This window comes from Protopterus annectens, chromosome 1.part0, assembly GCF_019279795.1.
Source record: "Protopterus annectens isolate FY-2018-M chromosome 1.part0, PAN1.0, whole genome shotgun sequence".
In the NCBI taxonomy this organism is placed as follows: Eukaryota; Metazoa; Chordata; order Ceratodontiformes; family Protopteridae; genus Protopterus; species Protopterus annectens.
In genome coordinates this window covers 1,400,924,965-1,400,948,923 of record NC_056725.1, presented here as the reverse complement: position 1 = coordinate 1,400,948,923, position 23,959 = coordinate 1,400,924,965, and the positions used below count along the sequence as shown (strand labels likewise).

Sequence of the window (23,959 nt, the reverse complement as noted above, 5' to 3'; positions counted from 1 at the left end):
CAACCTGGCACTGTGGTGTTTCACTAGGAGTCCAGCAAAAATCCTGGACTTCTGGACACCCCATCTCTGAGCCCTAAATCTCACACCTCTCCACAAACGCCTCCCATGTCTACCACGGATCAAGAGCAATGGAGAATTATGGTTTCTCACCAGTTCCAATTATTGCATTTACTGGTAGTGTTCACACTGTTTGAAAGTGTTGCACACCACTTACCATCATGCAAATGCGGAGCTTGGGGGTGTGCATTGACAAGCAACATGTTTGCGGGATGGTAAGTGGTGAGCAATAATGTCAAGCAATGCAATTTCAATGTTATTCGATGAGCAGGCAGTTGTGTATGGGTGTCTGACAAATGTGAAGGTTGTGGCAGTCCAGAGAGCAGAAAAAAACTTATACAAATATAGTACACAGTATGCCCACAGTCATACATTTGATAATACATAGATAAGTAAATAAATAACTGACAATGTTAGTGTCTCAGCCCTCATACACATAATTAATATTATGTGCACTATGTCAAGTGTTACAAGTGAGAGTGACAATGGGAAGTGGAACAACAGTAAAAGTGTATGGGGAATGCTGTACTTGAACCCTTGACCGTGTAAATGGCAGTCCTACACTTACACCTGTTGCCACAAGAGAGTTGAAATAGATGTTTATGTTTCAGTTCACTGCTACATACTGCAAAGTCACAACAGTGGAAAAAAATGTTGCACACCCTGTACTACAACCCAGGACCATCTACACTTCAACCCTATACTTATACCTGCTGCCACAGGCAATAGCATTGATTGAATGAACTTGCTTTCTATTTTTGGCTGTCTACTTTCTGAGGGTTCCACTTATCCAGTCTGCGCACTGCCTCACTTCTCACAAACGAGATAAGCACAACCAAACCTGACATTCTTTTTCCTCCACTTCCCGCGTTTGTAATAAGTGGTGCATCACACAGTGCCAAAACAAATAGTTGAAATGAGGAAAATCAATCTATGACCTACACAGTAGAAAATATTAGTAAGCATGAGACATTTATACATAGGTCTGGATTTCAACTCTCACTCCAATGCGCCTTCAGAAAACAGGATGGGTGCCTTAGCCATCTTTGTCACACAAACAGCTTTGTAGCATAGAACTGAAGTCATTTGTCACACAACCAACTGCAACTGAATGTACACTGATATCAAAACCATAAACTGTTATTTTTACATGAATTAAATTTATTATATTTGGACATAGTGCACTTACCGATCACACAACCTGTTATGATTATTGCTTAAAAATATACATCTTTGTCTTAGCCTTTTGTGTTTCTTGGTCATTAGTCAGTTACCTGACCAGTACTCTGAGACCTTAAAATGTGTGAGGATATTAACTGGGAATAATATGATATGCAGTTGCCAACTGAAGGGCAGGTTTGATGACTTTTTTTGGGAGGGAGGCAAAGATGAGCTACTGTTATGGCACATACAATAGTATGCTGTTCTTTTGGGGGGGGCAAATCTGAGTTACTGTTATGGCACAAACAAGCACAGACTTTTCTTTTGGAGGGGACAAAAGTTACTGCTATTGCACAAAAAAGGGTATGTTGCTCTTGTTACTCTCCTTGTTTTGCATCCTGCCTGTTTAATCTTGTGAGGGCTGTGAAATCAGAAACTGCAAAGTGTACCACTACTTTTTAACTTCTCTCTTTAATGACTTTCCAATGCACATGTATGCTGCTAAACTGAGGGCATGCAGTGATCATCAGTATTTTTAGGAGGTATGACTGTGTGAATCTTTGATGCCTGAGGCCTACTACTTACTAATGGACACATACAAGTCAAATAAGTCTCTGCTGTCATATGTTAAGGTAATTTCTGTGCAAATCTCTAATCTTTTACTTGCTTACTGTACCAAGTGATGAAATACAAGGACGTGCCATAATATTATTAAACAATACACTCCAGGCTAAGGACTTACCTTGTAAATGCAGCAGTTGTCACAGTGTTAGTTCAGGGCTGACTCTGTCTGATGCAAGCATTACACAACCAGTACATGAGGACGTAAAAGTTGTGTGAATTGCCTGGTGTCAATGTTACTATATGTAAGTGAGCAGGAGGAAGGTTTTAGGCCCCTAGGTGGTGAGTGAGTATGCTATGCATTGTCTCTTAGCCAATGCAAGGGCATACTGAGCACGTCTATGTCTGCCTACATCCAGCAACTGGTGGTCCTCCTCTGACTCCTCATTTGCCTGTGGCTGTGGTGACCTTGGCATTGGTGGTGGGATGTGTGCCCCTTCCTCTTGCTGATCTTACTGCAGCTGTTTCCTCAGTATTATGTTGTGTAGCATGGCACATACTGTGAAGATTTCTGTACATGTCTGTGGATTGTACTGTAGGGCTCCCCCAGATGTATCTAGGCACCATGACTTCAACAGACCAAACACACGCTCTATGACATTCCTAGTTTGAGAGTGTGTCTCATTATGGCATTCTTCAGTGGGTGTGTGTGCATTTCTGATGGGTGTCATCAACCATGGTTCCAGTGCATAGCCTGAATTTCCCAGTAAATAACCCTGTGGGATATCCCCCCTAGCAAACATCTGGTAATAGTTGGGAGGTGTGCTAGATATATAAGTCATCATAACTGCTAGGGTTGCCAGCACACATGTTCAAGAGGATTCCCTTTGCACACAACTTGGCAGTTGATAGAGTGGTAGCTCTTTCTGTTAATGTACAGCCTACCCTGTTCCCCAGGTCTTGCCTTAATTTCTACATGAGTGCAATCTATGGCACCCAGTACTTCAGGGTAGTGCATTACCCTGTAGAACTGCTGTACATTTCTGGCCCTCTCCTTAGAACTATAGGGAAAATACATATGCTCACTGGCATGTTGGAGCATAGCATCCAGGAACTGGTGGAGGATCCTGGATGCTAGGACTTTAACACCCCCAGCACATCCCCTGTTGGTCTCTGAATGGTACCTGTTGGTTAGATGCTAAGGACAACACATACCTTAGTTTCCACTGGGATGGGCTCCCTTCAGTTGACTCTGCCCCTGAGTTGAGGGTGGCAGAAGTCGCAGAGTTCCAGTAGGGTGTCCCTGTCTACCCTGTAGCACTCTATACAATGTCCAAGTCATGTAGGTTGGGAAAGGTGCTGGAGTGTATTTAAGAATAAAGTGAAGCAAAGGCATTTACACTTTTATCTGTACGCATTATTTAGAGGTGTACTGAGGGCATGGGCATTTCAGAGCTACTTGATTGCCAATACATGAAAATGGAATGCTGTGTGATATATATGTACAAATGTTTCAGGGACAGGTCCTTTGATAGCACTTTTAGCATCTCAAAGATGTTTTGTTAGCAAAATGGGTTATTTGTCGTTCTTTTATTGAGAGGAGCAAAGACGAGTTACTGTTCTGGCACAAACAAGGATATGTTGTTGCTCTTCTTACTCTCCTTGTTTTGCATCCTGCCTCTTGTTAGTATTTCACATCTATAGACTGTTTTATGTTTCTCCAGTGGCTAATACAGACTGCCTACCTTTTCTGTTTTACCTGGAAACAGTTATTTTGTAGTTATGTGATACTTATGTGTATTATACTTCTGTTTAGGACACCTAAAAGTATGCTACTCATCCATGTGAATCCACAGAGACCTCCCCTTCACCGATGCAGAAAATCAATGTGGACAGGTTTCGGCAACATGGTGCTTTTCTCCTGGACAGGGTATGGGGAAATATGGCACGCAGGATGTGAATATGGCAGCAGATTGTGCAGGATCTCAATGCTATGGGCAGCCACGGCAGAACATATGAACAAGTGTGTCACAGGGCCACTGACATGACAACAACTGCACAGAGGTGAACATCTGCAGTGGGCTGTGACCAAATAGCTACCAGGGGAGGGCTTGCTAGGGAAGCACCACTAACTCGCAACAAGCAGTTTCTGGCCAGTATCAGAGATCCAGACAGCTCCCAGGAGAGTTCAGAACAGCATATACTGGATGAGGGCACAACACCTTCAGAGACAGCAAGCACGTCCCAGGAAGAGCTTCCAGGTAGACTTTGTTATCTTAGTAAAACAATTGAAATGAACTAGTTAATTCTATCACATGTCTTTTCTGGGGTGATATTGAAGATTGCTACAGTTAAGATTGCTTAGGCTGGTGTTGTCAGCTACTTTCTTGTTGAAAGTAGACAATGTGCAAATAAAGGGGTAACTGTATTACCCCCTATGTTACTGTTAATTGTGATGATGTCACCCTTACCTCTTGCTTAACTTCTTCCAGGACTGTCTGGACTACAGCACTGTATGTCTTCTGCAGACGGCAAGCCAAATATTTTTATGTACTGCTGAGCAATTTAAAGAAATATTGTACTGTGTGATTTTGATCTCAGGCCTGTTCTATTGCTGTACTGCCTGTAATAGTGGCAGCAGTGTTAGCATATATTGCACTAAGTATTACTGCGGTGGTGGTGCTGCGGTAGCGTTGTCGCCTCACAGTATGATGTTGTCCTGTTCGATTCTCAGCTAAAGCGTCTTCTGTGTTGAGACATGCGTGAATGGGCGTACCTTCGTTGAAGGTTGTGCGTCAGAGCTGGCAACTCGGTACGTAAAAATCTACTGCCAATCATTAGCGGACCGGAGTTCCACTGTGGCGACCCTTAACCGGGAAAAGCCGAAAGATGCAACAACATTACTGCAGGTATTAATACGTTCCTGTGTTTCTTGCTTTTGATCACAGGTGATCATGACAGTGGGAGTGTGTGCCCTCTGCCACCTGATGTCAGTGTATCAGCAGACCTGATGATGGTGGTGGCCAAAATGAAGCACAGTTGGGGGTGCAGAGGTTGAATCTGACACAGAGTTTGATATACAACCATCCATGCATTACGATATACAAGGTTGATATACGCCTACCCAGTCCACTGAGCCCACAGATATTGGACAGGTGTCTGCTAACAGATTGGTGATGTCCTCAGGTTCAGTTATGACTGGTACCATCTACTATGACTTCAGTGCAAAGCTGAGCCTTCCCTTTTACATTAGACATAGCTAAAGATGCTAATTTAATTTTGCAATTAGCTTTAGAGGACTTTACAAGATGTCTCATTTGCTTGTTAAAACTATGGAGGCTGTTCTTCTGCTGAGACTGTTGCCTCTAATTTCTGGACATCAGTTTCTTTCTTTTGTTATATAATCAATCTATGCCAGATGTCAACCAGGGCAGCTTGTTTTTTCCAGAGCAAGTTTTGATCCTGAAGAAACCTAGTACTTTTACTCCATCCATGCACCTGCTCCTTGATACATTTCTAAAGGCTTCTGAGTCTGACATTAAGTCTCTCACTGTCACACATAAAAGTAAGTTTTTTTAATTTGACCCATGAGGAGAATGGGTCTACTTCTAATAACTGTCACATAGTCGACTTTCATATAACCGAGACAAAAAGAACGAAAATGTAAAACCCGAACGGCATCTTTTTATGAGGGTAAGTAAACACTTTGCCGACTGCGAACAAGTCTAACACCGTGGTAAGTATAACCCACCCCACCCCAACTAAATATACCAATTCCGGGATTGCACTGCAGTGGAGAACAGGGTATGTTGGCCAAGTGTTTACTTACCCTCGTAAAATGCTGCCATTCAGGTTTCTGCATTTTTGTTCTTTTCGTCTTGGTTGCATGAAAGTCGGCTATGTGACAATTGGTCATTAGAAGTAGACCTAAGGAGAATATAGCTTTGACTGAGCTAAGAGAAATGCAATCAATCCATATTAGACCAACAAAGACAGAACTTTGTTTATGGTTAGTATGTTCACTATGCTTTCTGATTCCACAACTTATGTTATGTTACAGAAATTTGATGTAGATAAATTGGTCAGACATGCACATGTAATGTTGTATGATTTTTTAATGAGTGGTTTTATCGCACATAACTTGCATATATTTTTATTAGTTGAACATTTGCTTGTTCCAGTAATATATGGCCTCCTAAAATACCTAAAGATCACGTAAGACCACCACTAAGACCCATAATTCCAGGCTGTAATTGGCTTATGGAACCACTATCTATTTAAGATGAGAAGAAATTAAGACCTATACCTGATAAGATATTTTTGGGTTTGCAAGAAACAAAACAATAATTGCAAACATTGAGTGTGTACAAGATCTTAGAGATGTTTCCAAATGTTTTTTGGTTACCCTAGATGCATGCTTGTTGTTTACTGCGATACCCAATAACACAGGGGTTGTGTTTGTTAGACTATTCCTTTCTAGGAATAGTGACTACTGCAATAATTTGATTTGTCTGCTTTGCTTATTACTCGAGTTAATCTTAGAGAACAATGCCTTTATTTTTGAAGACATGTTCTACTTGCAGAAACTTGCAGTGGCCATGGGCACAGTATGTGCCAACAATTATGCTAACATGGTGTTAGCGCATTGGGAAACCACTCAAGTTTTAAAAGACAATGAATTTGTTAAATATATAACATTTTATAAGTGGTTTGTCAAAGTTTTTTTGTTGTGAGCGGGTTCTTTATCTTTATTGAAAGGGTTTATATCGTACCTTGAGTGTAGAACTACTTTTTTAAAATTTACAGTTAATTATTCATTGATAACTGTTGATTTTCCTGATGTAACAGTAACTAAGATTGCAGAAGGAAATATTAGAACCAGCACATATATTAAGCCTTGTAAAAAGAACGGCTTATTGCATCAAACGAGTATAAACCCTGGCTATATTTATAGTAATGTATTAAAGGGCCAATGTAGGAGGACCTCCAGGCTTAACAATGACAACAAATACCTGTAACAAGGGTTTCAAGGTCTATTTGATAACTCTGTTAATGCAGGCTATTCTGCCAATGATGTTAGCAAAACCATTAGAGATGTTTATTGTGAGAGAAAATGCAGGGCTAGACCATTTTTTTTCATTTAGGAGTTGGATTGGATAATGCATCGATAGGTGCACCTGTAGTGTTTAATACTGTCACTAGAGTTTCTCTCAGTTACTCTAGTGATGTAACACTGATATGTAATATGGTCAAGAAAAATTGGCCTAGTTTATTGGCCGATGAAACAATTAAAAGTGTGGTTGGTGAACAACTGAAGTTTTGTTTTAAGAACAACAGGTCACTTAAGTGACAGCTTTATCAGCACAAGAAAATTACTAGTAAACTATGTGAACACATAGGGACATATCCTTGTCATTCTTGCAGCGCTTGTAAGTATATTTCTTCTCTAAATTATTTTGTTCATCCCGGTACGGGTATTCACCATGCACCTAAGGTATATGCTAATTGCAAAAGCACTGACCTACTATATTTAGCATTCTGTACTATTTGCTCATGCTGGACGGTGCAGTGGTGCAGCGGTTTGCATTGTCACCTCACAGCAAGAGGTTCTCCAGTTAGATTCTCGGCTGGGTATCTACTGTGCAGAGTCTGCATGTCCTCCCTTTGTTCATGTGGGTTTCCTCCCACGTTACAATTGTCTCATTCCAAGTTGGACTTTCCAGATAAACAAATAATAAATAAATAAATGTTTTTATATAGGGAAGATGAATCAGTCCTAGAGAGAGAGTATTTTAGAACATCAGTATGATCTACGTAGAAATAAAACAACTAATGCTCTTGTGAAACATGCTGATGTATTTGGTGGAATGCACGTGTTTAATTTTATGGTGTTGCAACTTTTTTTTTAAATATTTGAGAGGGGGTGATTTTGTAAACAAAACTGAATATGCAAAGACAAAATGGATTACCACTATGCAGGCTGACAAGCATTCAGGTTTAAATGATGCAGTGCCTTTAAAACCAGCACTTAAATCACATGATCTTTTTATTGAGTCATTACTTGTTATAAATAGCTTGATGTAATAGTTTTGTGTATTATGGTCTGATGAAGCACCATCGAGCATGAAAGTGCTTACCTAGCATTAAAGTTTTACTTATTTTAGCTGTTGGTTTTGTCTCAGTCTTCTAATTTTGGACATTTTGCATTGTCTCCATGCAGTATGAATCTGGATTAGAATGACAGGGGACTCAAAGAGGTTTCTGTGCTTCAGACAGGAAGCCAGCCATTTTCAGTTCTAGACTACTATTTTATCTCATCTCAGCCCCAGGGTGTTTACCAAATGCATGTCACTCGAAGCTGCAGGGAGTGAAATTGCTCACACATTTGGATGACTGACTCTTAGCTGCCCCCTTTATGTACCATCTACTGTCAGTGAGGAAGTCTCTGCTGAATCTCACCAGGTCTCAGCTACAATATACACAGCTGCTCACATTTATAGGCTGAAATTTGGACACAAATGTCTGTACAATAAGATTTACCATACTGGACACTTTTGCTGATAGGGACAACAACTTGTATTTGATTTGTCTACCTGGCAAGTGGTTTATCAACTGGTCAATTTCATAAGAGATACCTCTCTGAAAATATATCATGTGGGCCAGGTAATTCAGTGATCTAAAAAATGTGGAGGACACATACATGCACATTTCTAGCTGATCAAATGATTCAAGCTTCTTATCCAAGGATAGATTTTGGGTATGACAGGCCTCTTAAGAGTAGCAACCCTAAACAAGTAGGTCTGATTTGAATCTCTGACCAGAGACACGAGACTTGAGAGGGTGCACAGCAGAGTCCACTTTTTTTGGAAACCAGGGTTACCATATCCAGCATCTCCCAGGCAGTGTTGTTGACAAACTTTAAATTTTTCATCAAAGGTAGGATCATTAAAGGAGACTTTTCAGACCTAAAGGTCTTCTGCAGTGCCTGAAGTGCAAGCATATGAGGGTAATGGGCCAGCTGCCTCTAATGCTTCATCTACAGGACTTCCTCTAACTTTGATCATTAGTTAAGGCACAGGGGAATTAGTATCATCTTCCTCATTTAAGTCAGCTTATGGGCATTCAGCTGGTAAATCTATTTTGCTTCTTTGTTATAACTTGGTATCTGTGTTATCCTACATCATCAACTATAGGGTCTAGGATCTGATATCGGATCCGAGCCAGCAACATACTACAGACATATCCAAGGCTCTATCTCATCCCATTCTCGTGATGCTTTGCTGCCCTCTGACCCCCAGATCGAGTTTGTTGCAATGTACCTCAATACTACTCCCGCAAGAATGGAGGGAAACTCCAACTTCCTCCTTGATCTATAAGGTAGGGGGGTGGTGGGAGGGAAATTGTGATGAATGATGATGTAGGATGACACAGATGCCAAGTTATGGTAAGTACATAACTCCTAATCCGATGTTATCCAAGTCATCATTCATCACTATGGGGTCAGAATCCCCAGCTACCATCAACCCTGGGAGGCCTCAAGGAAGGACATGCCAGAGCACTGTGGAGCCAAAGGAAGCCCTGCTCCTAGAAACTAGATCAACTTTGTAGTGAGAAATAAATGTGTGAGGATTGGACCAAGTGACCGCAGTACAAATGTCATCAATAGAAAGCCTTGCTAAAAAAGGCTGAAGAAGTTGCTACAGACCTAGTAGAATTAGCCTTGACATTTCCTTGAACCTCAAGGTGGTGAAGGTCATAGACTATAGAGATGCAGCTAGATATCCATTTACAAATACTGACTTTAGAAAGTGGAAGGCCACATCTGTTAGGAGAAAAAGCCACAAAGAGCTGACTTGCAAAAACCTCTTGTCCTATGCAGTAGAATAATAACGGTCAGTGAATATCCAAGGTATGTAATATAAACTCTCCTTTGTTGGCATAGTTGGGAAAGAATACTGGAAGCTGAATACATTGGTTTAGAGATGATTCGGAAGCAATCTAGGGCAAGAAGAAGGGGTTCGTCTTAAGAGAGACTCTGTCCTTGTGAAAAATCATGTAAGGAGGAGTAATGGAGAGAGCCTGCAGTTCTGAGACCCTCCTAGCTGAAGTAATAGCCACCAGAAAGGCCATCTTCCAAGACAGGAACTTGAGGCCACAGGAACTAGCAGGCTCAAAAGGACTCCTAGTCAGAGATTGCAAAACTAGTGTGAGGTCCCAAGGAGGCAAAGGGTCCTTAATCAGAGGCCAAAGCAGATAAACCCCTTTCATAAATGCTTTACAAAGCCAAGATGAAAAGGTACACTCAGAACTCATATGAAAGTTGGAAATTGCTGCCAAATGAAGCTTGATAGTGGAAAAATGTGCTCCCATTTGGAAAAGGGTGGACAAGAACAAAAGTATATCTGAAACTGAAGTAGAAAAGGGATCCAGATACCTACTCTTAGCCTAGATAGATAACCTTTGCCACTTAGTATTGTATACCTTTCTAGTGGAGAGTTTCTGGAAGGCTAGAATGATAACATTGAATGGGGAATGCTAGCCTGGACTGTTTTATGATCATTGGAACTAGAGAAACCAAGCGGTTAGACAAAAGGTCCAAAGGTTTGGGACAGGAAGCCCCAGTGGATGGGAAATCAGATCCTGACTGGGATCCAGTACCCATGGAGGATACTTCAGGTGAGACCTGATGAAAGGGAACCACGGCTGATGAGGCCAGAAAGGGGCAATGAGGATAAGAGATGTCCTCAGGTGCTGCACTTTCTGCAGAACCTTGGGTATTAAGGGGAGAGGAGGGTAGGCGTAAAGGAGACCCAGAGGCCAATTGTAAACTACAGCATCCCTTGGCGACTCTCCCTGAGGGGGGAATCAGTGCAAAGTACCTGCTGCATTTGTGGTTGGTTGGGGAGGCAAAAAGGTCACAGCAGGGTTGACCCCAACGGTCAAAAATCTGCTTCACCACTGAAGAACTGAGGGACCACTCATGAGGACTCAAGATAGACCTGCTGGGCCTGTCGGCCAACACGTTGGTGTCCCCGGGTATGTGCATTGCAAAAAGGAAGTGGCCGCAGGACATCGCCCATTCCCACACTCTCAAGGCCTCTCTGCACAAAGGGTTAAGAGCATGTTTCCCCCTGCTTGTTGACATACCAGATGACTGCCATGTTGTCTGCCTGAACTGCAATCGGCCCTAGACAGAGGCAGTCCTTGAAGGCTTGGAACGATAGAAGAACTGCTCTCATCTCCAGAACACTTATATGCAACTTAGGGACCACGTAACTTGGATAGTCTTCCCCTGAAAATGCCCCCCCCCAACCCCAGCAAGGAGGCATCTGTGGTCACTGTGGCCGTGGGTGGTGGGAGAGAAAAGGGCCTGCCTAGAAAGAGATCCTGGGACTCAAGCCACCACTGGAGGTGACATCTGCACATGGGCATCGGTTTTATGGTCACAGACAGGGGATAAAGCAGAGCCGACCATTGGACAGCTAAGGTCTACTGCAACACTCACATGTGGTACCTGGCCAGGGGAATGAGATGAATGACTGAGGCCATGGATCCGAGAGCCCGAAGAACTAGGTAAATCACTGAGCATGACAGATCTACGATCTGTGTGACCTGTTCCTATATCAACTGAATTTGGAGCAAAGGTAAGGTTGCAATCTCTGAAATGGAGTCTAACTGAACCCCTATAAATTTCAACTGTTCAGTGGGGATAAGATTGGATTTCACCAGGTTGACTGTTATCCCCAACTGACGGAAGAGGGAGAGGACATAGTGAATCACCTGTATCAGTCAATGCCTCAAAGGTGTCATGAGGAGCCAATCGTTGAGGTACAGAAAGACCCGGAACCCCTGCAGTCGCAGGTGAGTCATTACTACTGCCATACATTTGGTAAACACCCGGGGGGGGGCTGTGGTGAGACCGAAGGGTAGAGCTCTGAACTGGAAATGATTGTCTCCTAGTTGGAAGTCAAAATGCCTCCTGGAACACCTGTTTATCTTTATGTGATAGCACTCGTCCTATAGATCTAAACAGCACATCCAATCATCCTTGCATAAAAGTGGCAGAATGGACTGAGTAGTGACCATCCGGAACTTTGACTTCTTCACTGAAAGACTGAGCTCTCTGAGATCCAGAATAGGACATAGGTCCCCTGTCTTTATTGGCACTAAAAAGAAGCGAGAGTAAGTGCTGGATCCTTTTTGTCCTGCTGGGAACTATGTTGAACTTCTTTGAAGGCCAACTCCCTTTGACTGGATGGAATGTCTGGGAGGTAAGTTCTTATTAGAGGGAGCTCCAAAAAGGGAATGAAATAGCCCCTGGAAACGATATTTAATACCCACTGATCAGAAGTGATGTTTGTCCAGGCTAGTGGGTGTAGGGAAAAGTGACCCCCGACTACCTCTAGGGCACAGCAGTCAGGCAATGCTTCAGGAGTACTCACAGGGCTGCTCAAAGAAGGGTTTTCTAGAGCCTCGATTTTGCAGACCTGCCCACCTCTATGGCATCAATGTCGAAACCTCTCCCCCTGCCTCTAGAAGAGGATTCATCAGGAGTGTCCTGAAAGGGAGATTGCGCCTTATGAAACCACATCTTCCTAGATCCTCTTTGGGTCTTAAAAAAGGACCTCTGGGGAGTAAAAAGCTTGATCCCTACTGCAGACAGAGTCTTCCCTTCCTGCTCACTGTGGGTCAAAGTGTCCTTCATGGAAAGTACAAAAAAGTGGAACCATCGAAGGGGGCATTGGAAAAGGGCACCTTGAAGGGTTCCGCGAACCTGCATAAACGTAACCAGGCATGATGCTTCAAAGCAATGCCTGTACCAGCTGCCAGAGAGGTATCTTCCACAGCATTGGAAACTAACCTCATTGAGGAATTTGCGAAGGAAGTCAGAGTGAATAGCTTGGGGGACACCTTCTTGAGGTCTTCTGCTGGCAACAACTCTGTATGGGAAGTGGAAAGCTCTTGGACCAAATCCCTTTGGAGGTGGATAAAATGTGCCAAAGTAATTTGTTGCTCTCAGTCCAAAGGTAGCTGAGGTGTACAACCACTTCCCAAAATGGTCTATCACCTGGGACTCCCTCCCTGTTTGGGGGATGGACTGTGGAGCTCTGTTCTGCTAGCTCCTTTTTAGTGGTGGTGGCAACCACTATGGCATCGACTGGGACACCTTTGCTCCAGAAAGAATAGTCTGCAGGAGGGCTGAGAAACTTGTCATCCCTTTTAGGAACAGGCTCCACTGTGTCGTGCTCCTTCCAGGCCCTGCTGGCGGATCAGGTCTACGAACTACTCATCAGCAGGGGGGGGGGGGGCACTCAAAAGGTAAACAAGCCAGTCCCGAAGGCCTTCAGAAATACGGACTCCTCCGAAGATGGGGGTTGGGGAGACCATCTGCCCTTTTGCTTCAAGAGTTCAAGGATGCCTCCAAAGGGGACATCATCAGGCGGAGATCTGAGAGACCCATCTCCTTCCTTGAGGTCTGCATCCTCCATGAGGGACTCCATGGGGGCAGTCCAAGTGCCTCTTCTTCCACTTTCTCTTATGAGGAACCCCCTCTGCAGGGGACTCCGGGAAGGACTCTGAAGAGACGGACTCCCACAGGGGAGGATGCCCCCTGAAGGCTTGATTGGGAGGGCTGACCCTTGACAGGATGGGAGGCCTCACCAGCCAAAGTAGAAAGAGGCAGGGAGGGATCAGGAGGCGTGGCAGAGGAATCTCCAGACCTGGATAAGTTTTACTCTACCACCTGGAAAGCCGAGGGGCTGAAAGTGGGCCCATCCCCCATGTCTAATGGTGAGATCCACCGGAGAGGAGGAACAAGTCTGAAAACAGCACTATAACCCCCGGATGATACCGGTTCAGAGCTATTAAAGACCAAAGTGCCAAAGGGGAGGGACCAGTCTGAGCAGACAGTACCTGATCCCTTCCATCGGAGCCGGCGTTGACCACATTGGTATGAGGCTCACCCCACTCTGAGGGTGGAGGGAACAGAATAAGCCAGGGACAACAACGGGGTCAAGAAAGGGATGATACTCAACCTCACTGGAATATGACCGCAGACATCCTGGTCCCTAGAATCTAAAGCTACTGGGGTTGGATGAGGAGAGTGAGAAACTGGGAGGGGTGAGGCACCCCTGCCCAGAAGCCAGGAGCCCCAATTCTATTTGGGCCATGAGGAAGCTCCTCTTCATCCTGTCCATGTCTGAGCGCAAAAGTCTCTTTAAAGATCTAGAGGAGGAAGAGTAGCTGGACTTGAGGGACATCTCCCTGACCTACTGGGATGTTCTGGGGAATGGCTCCGATGTCTCGGAGCCGACTGAGTCCTCTGTTTGGGGGTAGAAGGGACAACAACTTCCTCCAAGACTATAATCAGATCCGATTGCCCTGTCAGATCCAAAGGTCTAACTGACACAGCAGATGGATCCAACGAACCAGCTGGATCTGAGGCTGACCTGATCTTGGTTGGATCCAAAGGCCTCTTATCTGGTGAGGCCCTGGATCTCACAGCTCCGTGGCTCTCAGCTCTGAAGACCTCAGATCCAAGACAGACCGGGCTGGAGTCGGAGCCAGGGACTAAGGATCTGACAGTCATGGTTTCTTAGAGGGAGCTGACTGGAGGGACGGGGTCTTCCTCTTCAGATCAGAAGAGGAAGTCTTCGAGAGGGAATGGAAAGGTCTCCCCTGTGCCAGATCCTTTAGCAAAAATTTGTTGTGGCATTCTGCCAAAGACCTGGGGTTAAACACAGCACAAAGGCTGCATTCGATTTCCAGGTACAGCGTGTCCAAGCAATACACACACTCCTTGTACACATCAGAATCAGGCATTTGGTATATCTGCCATAATTTAACAACTAAGATAAAACTAAACTACTACAAACACCAACAACTACACTACACAGCCCTAACGGCTACTAGAAAAAGGGGTACAAAAACCTGACACACAGAAAGTTACACCAGAAAAACTAAGTTTAGGGAAGGAAGGTAATAAACCACAAGAAACACCACCAACTACACTAAGAACCAGTCTAGAAAACTACACTAGAAAACTATCTGAAGTAACAAATAAAAAGAAGCACTTAACTAGCCAGAACCAATGAAAATGCATCTGCATAGGATACACTGCAAACAAGATCGGGGGGGGTCAGAGGCCAGCAGGGAATCATATGAGAGGGAGGAGCCAGAGCCCTGGATCCACCTGTAGTATGTTGCTGGCTGGGATCCGATATCAGATCCTAGACCCTATAGTGATGAATGATGACTTGGATAATATCAGATCACAGTATTTCAAACTGACCTATTTAAGAAGCATATCTTTTTTTTTAATCAACCAAAATGGTAACAACAAAAATTAAATTCTTTGAGTGGTACAAACAGAAGAAAACACTCCTGAACTTAAAGCTAAATACAGCATTTTAGACAAGTGTAATAAAGAAAATGGCAACCAACACTGATGATTACCTAGACCCCAAAAGGCAGAAAAATATTCCTGACGGAAAAAAAGTCATAAACCTGATATATATATATATATATATATATATATATATATATATATGGTTTGGGACAGTTAGAAGTTCACACAATGTCTTTGTGTGGAGAGGGAGACTACTGTACTGCATTATGGGACAGGGGAGGTACTTGGTCTGAGAATAATTGATGTGCTGGATGGTCTTAATGTCTATGGTCTGTCTTACCAGTTACAGAGCTAAGAGTGGATATACTTTTATCAGGCCTACAGTTTATGAGAATAGTCATAAAATAAGCATACAGAATACTGAACTAGCAGCTAAAGGTCTAACAACTGTGAAAGTTATTTACCTACTACGTTCAGGCACATGTGACGGCTGTAGCTGTCCACCTTCTGCCACCAAATGCAGAATATCAGTTTCTTCCCACCACTTATTTATAAGATGCTGCAATACTCCTAGTTCAATATGTTTTCCCTCTGGTATTAGATGATAATGGGAATTACTAAGGAAAAAGCACACACACTGTAGGAAACACATTTCCCCACTTTAAGAGGCATGCTCATAAATGTAGTATTTTAAGAAAATGCAGTCAAATATTAAAAACAGTTGTTAGCCACTAACACTCAATGAGTAGTAAACCAGATGCTGGGGAAGGGGGCAGAAACTGAACAGTTCTGGCCAGCACTACGTTTTCATGGTGAATCTGGATTTTTTTCCTTGCCTGGCTACATACACCCCCTAGTGAAGGTCAAGAGCTCCAGTCAGGCAGATGAGTAGGAGGTAAGAACAGACATGTCACTGGCAATAGTGTGTGCATGCAAGGTAACGTGCAATAAACATAACTGATGATATCACTGCACCCCATTCAGGGGGAAGGGTTAGGGTTAAGGGCTGGCCCAAGGAGAAATAGCCTACGTACTATGAGGGCAACCCTATTCCATATTGTCCCTTTCCCCTCTCTATCTTACTACAGAGTCTAAGGAGGGGCAGCAGGACACTCAAAATGGTGGACAATAAGTTCTACTGTGAAACACTGACTTCCTGAAAGTCAACATTCTGAAAGGAAGAAAAAAATGCATGAAATTCAAAAGGACAGAAAACACATCTTTAGTTGCTTTTTGAAGGGGGGCAATCCCCCTCTGCACTCCCCAATGTGGGGTGCTCACAACCCACTCCCCAAACTTATACATACCAACTTTGAGTTGCACCAGCTCAAAGAAGAGAGAATCTACAAATGAATCATTGCTGCCACACACTTAGAAACCTCACCTGCAATAATTTCCTATGGGGAAACAGTGTTCGGCATTACCCTCCTCTGCACCCCCCCAATGTGAGGTGCTCACAATCCCTGCTCCCCAAATTTATATAGACCAACTTTGAACTGCACCAACTCAAAGCAGAGAGAAATCTCCTACAAGTGAATCATTGCTGCCATACACTTAGAAACTGCACTTGCAATAATTTCCTATGGGAAACCATGTTCGGCATTATGCCATTCATTTTTTTTTTCTGCATGCAACTGATGCTCGAGCAAATTCACCTGCAGCATGTTTAAGGGAGCCTGGAGAGTAGAATGACAATAAAGTATGAAAAAAAATCTATTAATGCAACTGCATACAAATCATGTGCAGCCAGACAAATGGAAACGTGGAAGTCAGCAGCTATTTATATTTTTAATACAAAACTTAAAATACACTCACTTCACTTCTTTACAGCATTTTGCAAATATGCTATTTGTAACATTCAAAATACTGCTTTACATCCAGAAATGACATGTACATGAAACGCATCAACAACCTGTGTATTACTCAATATTATGCCTAATATCTGGAAGAATGCAATTATAAAACTTCTGTCAGAAATCCAGTCTCGCAAATCCATTCAGACCTTTGGCCCACTTCTACTCTCCACACCTTAGGAAAGATTCTGGACAAAATTACTTTATTTACAACTCACTCAATACATCACCCAATGCCACCTTCCCTCCCAGAAGCAGCATGGATTTTGGTCTGGTTGCAATAAATCCACAGCTACCTGGACATCCAGTGACAACATTCTTCTTGAAATGGACAAAGGCCTAATTTACTGAAACAATTTTTATTTACCTTGCCAGAGCCTTTGATCTATCAATAGATTCTCCTAGACCATCTCACTGAAATAGGCATTAGTTATGACATATTGCTCTGGTTCAAAAAACACCTCTCTAATCGCCTCTTCTCAGTTAATTTCAATTTGTCTACATCAGTCCCTCTGTAGAAAGGTGTCCCAGAAGGATCTATTTTGGCACTTCTTTTTTCTACTTATGTTAAACTCTCTTTTGACATACCCCACCTTCCTCTCCTGCTTTATGCTGATGACATGGTCATATTCTGCTCCAACCATTCTGTCTCTTCTCTTGAACTCTAACCTCAGGTGGATTTCCATGTCCTTATTCAATGGATCCATGATATAAAATTACCACTAAATTCCTCTAAAACAAAGGCAATGCTATTTGGCACAAGGTAAAATCTCACATTTCTCTCCAGGCCTATAAAATAATTTATCATCTAAATACACTATAGAAAATGTCACTTCATTCAAATACTGAAGGGTATGGTTGGACCCCTTCCTAAATTTCTAAATCCACCTGGACTACACACAGATACACAGACACACACAAAAATCAACTCTCTCCTATTCTTGGCTAATAGGATCACCCCTTTTCTATCCAGACCCTGTAGAAATGCCACAGGTAAATGTATTATACTGGCTCAGTTAGAATATTGTCTCTTGCTAATTGCTGCAGCTTCTGAATGAAATATATTCACCATTCAGTCCATTTCAAATGCCATCTGCAGATTCATCACACTCTCCCCAACAAATGAACACCACTGCAAAACCACTGAAAAAGCTAGCTGCCTACCTGTGAAATAATGTGCTGACTTTACCCTCCCTTCACTAGTTTCCAGACTATTCAGAGATGCACCAATATACAACCTTAGACATCTTATCTACTTGTGTCATCTCTTCTAAACCTCCCAAACTAGGCTTTGCTACACAGACCATGAAATCTCAGTCCTCTGCCCCACGCTATGGGAATCTCTCCTGCTTTTCTTAAAGATCATTCCTCTTACCCCATTTTCTGTTCACAAATAAAAGCACAGTTCAGGACTCTGGGAAAATACAACTACTATCTCTCAGGTGATATAACCTCTTCATCCCCTTCTTCTGTTAACATATCTTGCTCTGACTATATTTTGGATTGTGATTCTTTCAGCCACCAATTCTGATGCCACTCTACATTTAATGCATGTATATACTGTATGTTTTCCAGTCACTCTGTATATGTTGTTGTTTTTCTTTCGGCTTTTCCCGGTTAGGGGTCGCCACAGCGGAACTCCGGTCTACTAATGATTGGCAGTCAATTTTTATGGTGCCGAGGTGCCAGCCCGACACCCAACCTTCAACAAAGGCATGCCTTTCGAATGCCACTTGACCGCGGGGAGGACATGTAGACTCCACACAGAAGGCGCTCCAGCCGAGAATCGAATGGGAGAACCTCAGAATCACAATCCAAAATATAGTCAGAGAAGATAAGTTAACAGAAGAAAGGGATGAAGAGGTTATATCACCAGAGAGATAGTAGTTGTATTTTCCTAGAGTCCTGAACTGTGCTTTTATTTGTGAATGGAAATGGGGTAAGAGGAATGATCTTTAAGAAAAGCAGGAGAGATTCCCATAGCTTGGGGCAGAGGACTGAAATGTCATGGTCTGCATAGCAAAGCCTAGTTTGGGAGGTTTAGAGGAGATGACACAAGTGGGTAAGATGTCTAAGGTTGTATATTGGTGCATCTCTGAATAGTCTGGAAACTAGTGAAGGGAGGGTAAAGTCAGCACATTATTTCACACTGTGTATATAATATCATTTATCTATTGCTTTATACCCTCAAGCCAACTATGATATTCATGTTGTATACAGTATATATATATTTATTGCATTTACATATATTATTTATTGCATTGTATCATTCTATCTGTATATAATATCATCTACTATTGTGTTTTCCCTGAGCTGAAACTGAAATGGGTACAATAGGATCAGTTCTCTTCCCTAGTTAACAAATTCAAAATAAAAATATAAATAAATAAACAAATAAATAAACAAACAAATAAATAAATCTATGTTCACTGTGCAAAACCACATTGTATACCAATAATAATATCTGACAAAATTAGTGAAACTGGGTTATACTACGCCACCTGGAGGCATTCTAAGGTCAACTTCTGCACAGGATGGCTTCATTATCTCAGGAAAGTCTGCTAGTGTTCAGTACCACCCAACCTGGAGGACATTATGCATACAAAATGGACTATTTTAGATTTTTTTTTAAATGTCACTTACAGCATTTGTATATTGTATTCCGATGCACGACAGTTCTTCCACAATTTATTACATATATATGTTTGACAACAACTGTTATGTTTTGTTATCTTTATTTTTGTGCAAGTATTTTTAAGAGGGTAAATATATCTTTTATCCAGAGACAGTGAACTGTGTGTCAATATTTACCAGTATTTTCTGTAACGCATGGCCATTGCTGTGATCCTTTTCTGTTATGAACTAATAGCTTCCTGCATTTATATTCTACAAGATTTTGTATGTGTATGTTTTGAATCTCCCAGAAGGCATGCTACTGTGCAAGTTATATACGCAAATATTGCTCTAAGGCCACTCTTGAGCAGACACTTTGGTACTAAACTGTCATCTTAGACAGCAATGTCCTTGCATGTGATGGTTTCTTGCATCAAACATTACACAGAATGTGTGCAATTATGTTCTGCAGCCATAAGGTGTGTACAGGTCTAGTTAAGTGATGTGGACTTATACATAGTAAGTTTGCACGTTTTATAAATTAAAAAAAAATTAAAAAAGGGAATTACTTAAATACCTTTAATTGCAGTGTTTGGATTTCTGGTGATATGACTGCATTTTCAATGTTTCCGTTGCTCTGGACACACAATATGTAAATTAACAAACTGTGTTTCAACACTGTGCCCTTGAATTCTGAAGCACCATAATTTTTTCTCTATATCTATTATATGAGAAGGTTACACTGCCCTGATGCATTCAAGAGTTTCCTGTGTTTTACATTATTTAGGATGCATACAAGTGCGAGACAAAGACTCTGGCTACCAGGTTTAGTCTGCTTGCAAATGAACAGATTAAAAAGTAATAATGAAAAACAGACTGCTGAAATACATTGTATAGTAGTGTCTGAGAGTGGATGATATCTGGTAGAGAGTTCTCAGTGAGAAATAAGTTGGCACCATTTTAATGCTTTTCTGGAGCTCATGTATTTTGTGCAACAATTTTATGCCCTTGTTTTAATGGACTTTCACTATGCAAAGTTTGAACTGCAGTAACAAAACTGCTGCAAATATGCCACTGCACACATACCATGACATATGTACTCCAGAAAGTCTGTCTCTATTTCCCTTTCTGGAAGATTGCAGTTTTCTCAATCATGAAATGCCATGGCTAACTACCAACGTATTGTTTTTCCACAGCATAAGACGTTGCCATCAAGACTACATGCACCTATGTTCTTGTTTTTTTTTTTTTTTTTTTTCATTTGTTCATGCATAAATAAGTTTTGGGTACCTTTCCCCATATTTTCAACATGGTACTTAAATTGGTGATTTCTCAAAATGTCTGTAAAGTCCTGCTTCAGGGGATGTAACTTTCTATTATATCTGCTTATGGGATACAGTTAAACTAACGACAGTGTAAGTGACATTTCAGACTTGACAAACACCTGTTGTGCTACACTCTTCTTTTTGTATGTTTAAAAAGGTCCATGTGAATCAGTGCTCTAAAGTCAAACAGTGTTGACAGTCTATGCTTACTAATGACATCATTTTTGTGTGACTTACAAATCAAACAAAATGAGAAGTCATTCATACTAATTTTCAGAAACAAAGTGTTTAAAAAGTAGTCATAAATGTCATCATTTCAGCCAAAATCTTTGTACCTATAAACTTGTCATGCATGATAGACTGCAAGCTAATCTTTTGTCGTCAACCCTTTCTTTTCAGTGCCTTAGCACAACAAAAACTGTTATACAAATAAGCAGACACCAATATCAAATGTTTAAAATTAAAAACCACAATACAAACCAAGTGAACACAAGAAACAATAACTTGTGTTTGAAACAGTGCCAACCCTCATGTAAATGCTAGTTAAACAGATCAGCTACAACTCATGAAACTTGGTTGTTGAGGAAACTTTGTGTCTTGCATAAAACTCTACAGTCAAGCTTCAGCCTATAGCTATGAAAGACACATAAGGATTTTGTTTACCGCTTTGTGCAAACAGTTATTTCAGAAGCACAACCTTGCCACTTAGACCACTTGTCACTCCTCCATCAGGGACAATGTATACTAATCCATCAGAATTCCTTTTAGGACAAAACTCTGTGAGCTGCAAATTACTTTCATGTAAACGCTGATATTCCCACAGCTGGTACTTCAGACTTTTTCCTTGTTTAGCTAGTAGGTAAACTTCCACAATGAAGTCCTCAATGTACTGGGGATATGAAGTTGTTTCTGAAGCTGGGTAAAAAAGTCCAGGAATGTCGGGGTCTTCCTTGTATTCATTACTCAGTGACTCACACACAAGTCCTAGCAATACACCTGCAATACACAAAAAGAAAGTATTGTTTGTTCCTTTTATGGCTCTTCAAACATATACTACAAAAAGCAGGTCTTTAGCCCCAACTCCCTGTGCACACTCAAAAGGACAAGACTGCACATGTGCACAACCATACACAAAGATAAGTCAAAATAAAGAATAGTTGTGCAAAATCTTACCCCAACTATAGATGTCCTTCTCTTCAATGTTGCAGTATTCATAACCTTTGGGTGAGTGCCAAGGCTCAAAGGGAAGAAGAGTGTAGTTTGGAAATGTTTTCCAAAAATCCATGCAGGATTGCCCTAGCAAAACCTGCTCTACATCTGGAAATGTGGTTCTGTTTGGTGGAGGTATGGACAGATGTCCAGGCAGCTGTCTCTAGAATGGAAGCAGTGTCTAGCCCTTTGGAGAAGGTTCCAAATGAGGCCATGGCTCTAGTGGAGTGGGCTTTTAGAGTTTAGATGTTTTCCATGGTAGGGGTAACAAAAGGAAATGGCCTTGAAAATCCGGGCAAAAATACTCTGTTTTGTCACGCTTTTCCCCACCAGAGTTCTGGGGTGAAAAGAGACAAACAATTGCTCTGATCTCCTAAGGGACTTGGTCTTGTCTAGGTAGAATCTTAGTGGTCTGTGAACATCAAGGGAATGCAGGACTCTCACTGTCATTTTGGAGTTGTGGAAAAAAGGTGGGGGAGATGAATACATTGGTTCAGGGACAGCTCATTGACCACCTTAGGCATGAAGGACGGATTATTCCTTAGGGTCACTCTAACCTTGTGGAAGATTAAAAAAGGTGGGGTGGCCATGATGGCCTGGAGCTCTGACACTCTCCTGGCTGATGTCAGGGTCACCAAAAGCACAGTTTTCCAAGTGCAGTATTTTAGAGAAGCTGCAGCTGCTGCTTCAAAAGTAGCAACGGTGAGCTTCTCTAAAATGTAGTTCAGGTCCCATGGTGGTGGAACTGGTTTCCTGGGGGGGCCTGAGATGCAATACTTCCTTTAGGAATAACTTCACTGAAAGTCAGGAGGCAACAGGAGGGTCAAGAGGCAGACAAATAGAAATAGCAGCCAGGTGGGCTTTTAACAGAAGAATGTGCCAGCCCTATCTGCAACAATTCACATGGATAGGACAGCACTAAGGAGACCTCTCCTTGAAATGGGCCTAGCTGTCTTTTAAGACACCAAATAGAGAATCTTTTCCATTCGGACAAATAAGATCTAATTGTATTGCGTTTCCTGGCATCTTGCAGGACATTAAGCACTTTCTCAGTGTAAAGGAGTCTGAAAGGGATCAAACCTCTATCACCCACAGGATTAGGTTCAGAGATTCCAAGTGGGGATGGATTAGGGATCCCTTGTCCTGTGTGAGAAGGTCCACTCAGTGAGGTAATTTGTGATGTCTCTCCCTGGCTAAGTGCAGAAGGAGGGGGAACCAATGCTGTCTTGGCCAAAAGGGAGTCGCCAACAAGATTTTTGGTTTGTCCTGCTGAATTTTCAACAGGAATTTTTGTAAGAGTGGGAAGGGGGATGCATAGAGAAACATCCCCTTCCATGAGATAGAAAAAGTATCTGATGCCCTCGCTAAGGGGCTGGGTGCCCTGGTACAAAAGTGTGAAAGTTGTCTGTTCAGAGGGGAGGCAAACAGATCTATTTGTGGTGTACCCCACCTGTGCACTATGTCCAGGAACACATCCCTGTGAGGCATCCTTTCGTGGGATTGTGACATGGAACTGCTTAAGGTGTCTGCCTGAGTGTTCTGAGCTGAGGGAATGTAGACCACCTGCCAGGTGACTCCATGTTGGCCCAATATTCCCGGGCCTGCAGTCTACAGGACTGCAGTGTTGTCTGTGAACAACTTCAGGGGGCCTTGGTTCAGAATGTGTTGGAAGGCCCTCAGTGCAAAGGTGATGGCCCTCATCTCTCTCATGTTGATGTGTTTCCTCTTGAAGGTGCCTGTCCATGTGCCTTGTACCTTCAATCTGCCCATGGCAGCTCCCCAACCCAGGTCTGAGGCATCTGTGTACATCTCTTGGACTGGGGTGAGTTATT

At 42.3% G+C, this 23,959-nt stretch overlaps 1 protein-coding gene across 4 annotated transcripts in view; it reads right to left on the bottom strand.

Annotated features, from left to right (window-relative positions):
- The window catches only part of CCHR1.PART0H19orf54 (chromosome chr1.part0 C19orf54 homolog), a 419,506-nt gene that overhangs the window by 28,809 nt on the left and 366,738 nt on the right, over window positions 1–23,959 (bottom strand). The window contains exon 5 of one of the 4 annotated variants that reach the window (XM_044067248.1): window positions 19,055–21,914. The exons of 1 other annotated variant lie outside the window; for it this stretch is intronic. In XM_044067248.1, coding sequence (XP_043923183.1) covers window positions 21,598–21,914 — 317 coding nt within the window. In that variant the 3' untranslated portion in view covers window positions 19,055–21,597. Of the gene's footprint in view, window positions 1–19,054; window positions 21,915–23,959 lie in introns of those variants that run through there. 2 more of the 4 variants (XM_044067240.1, XM_044067259.1) reach the window with 2 other exon arrangements.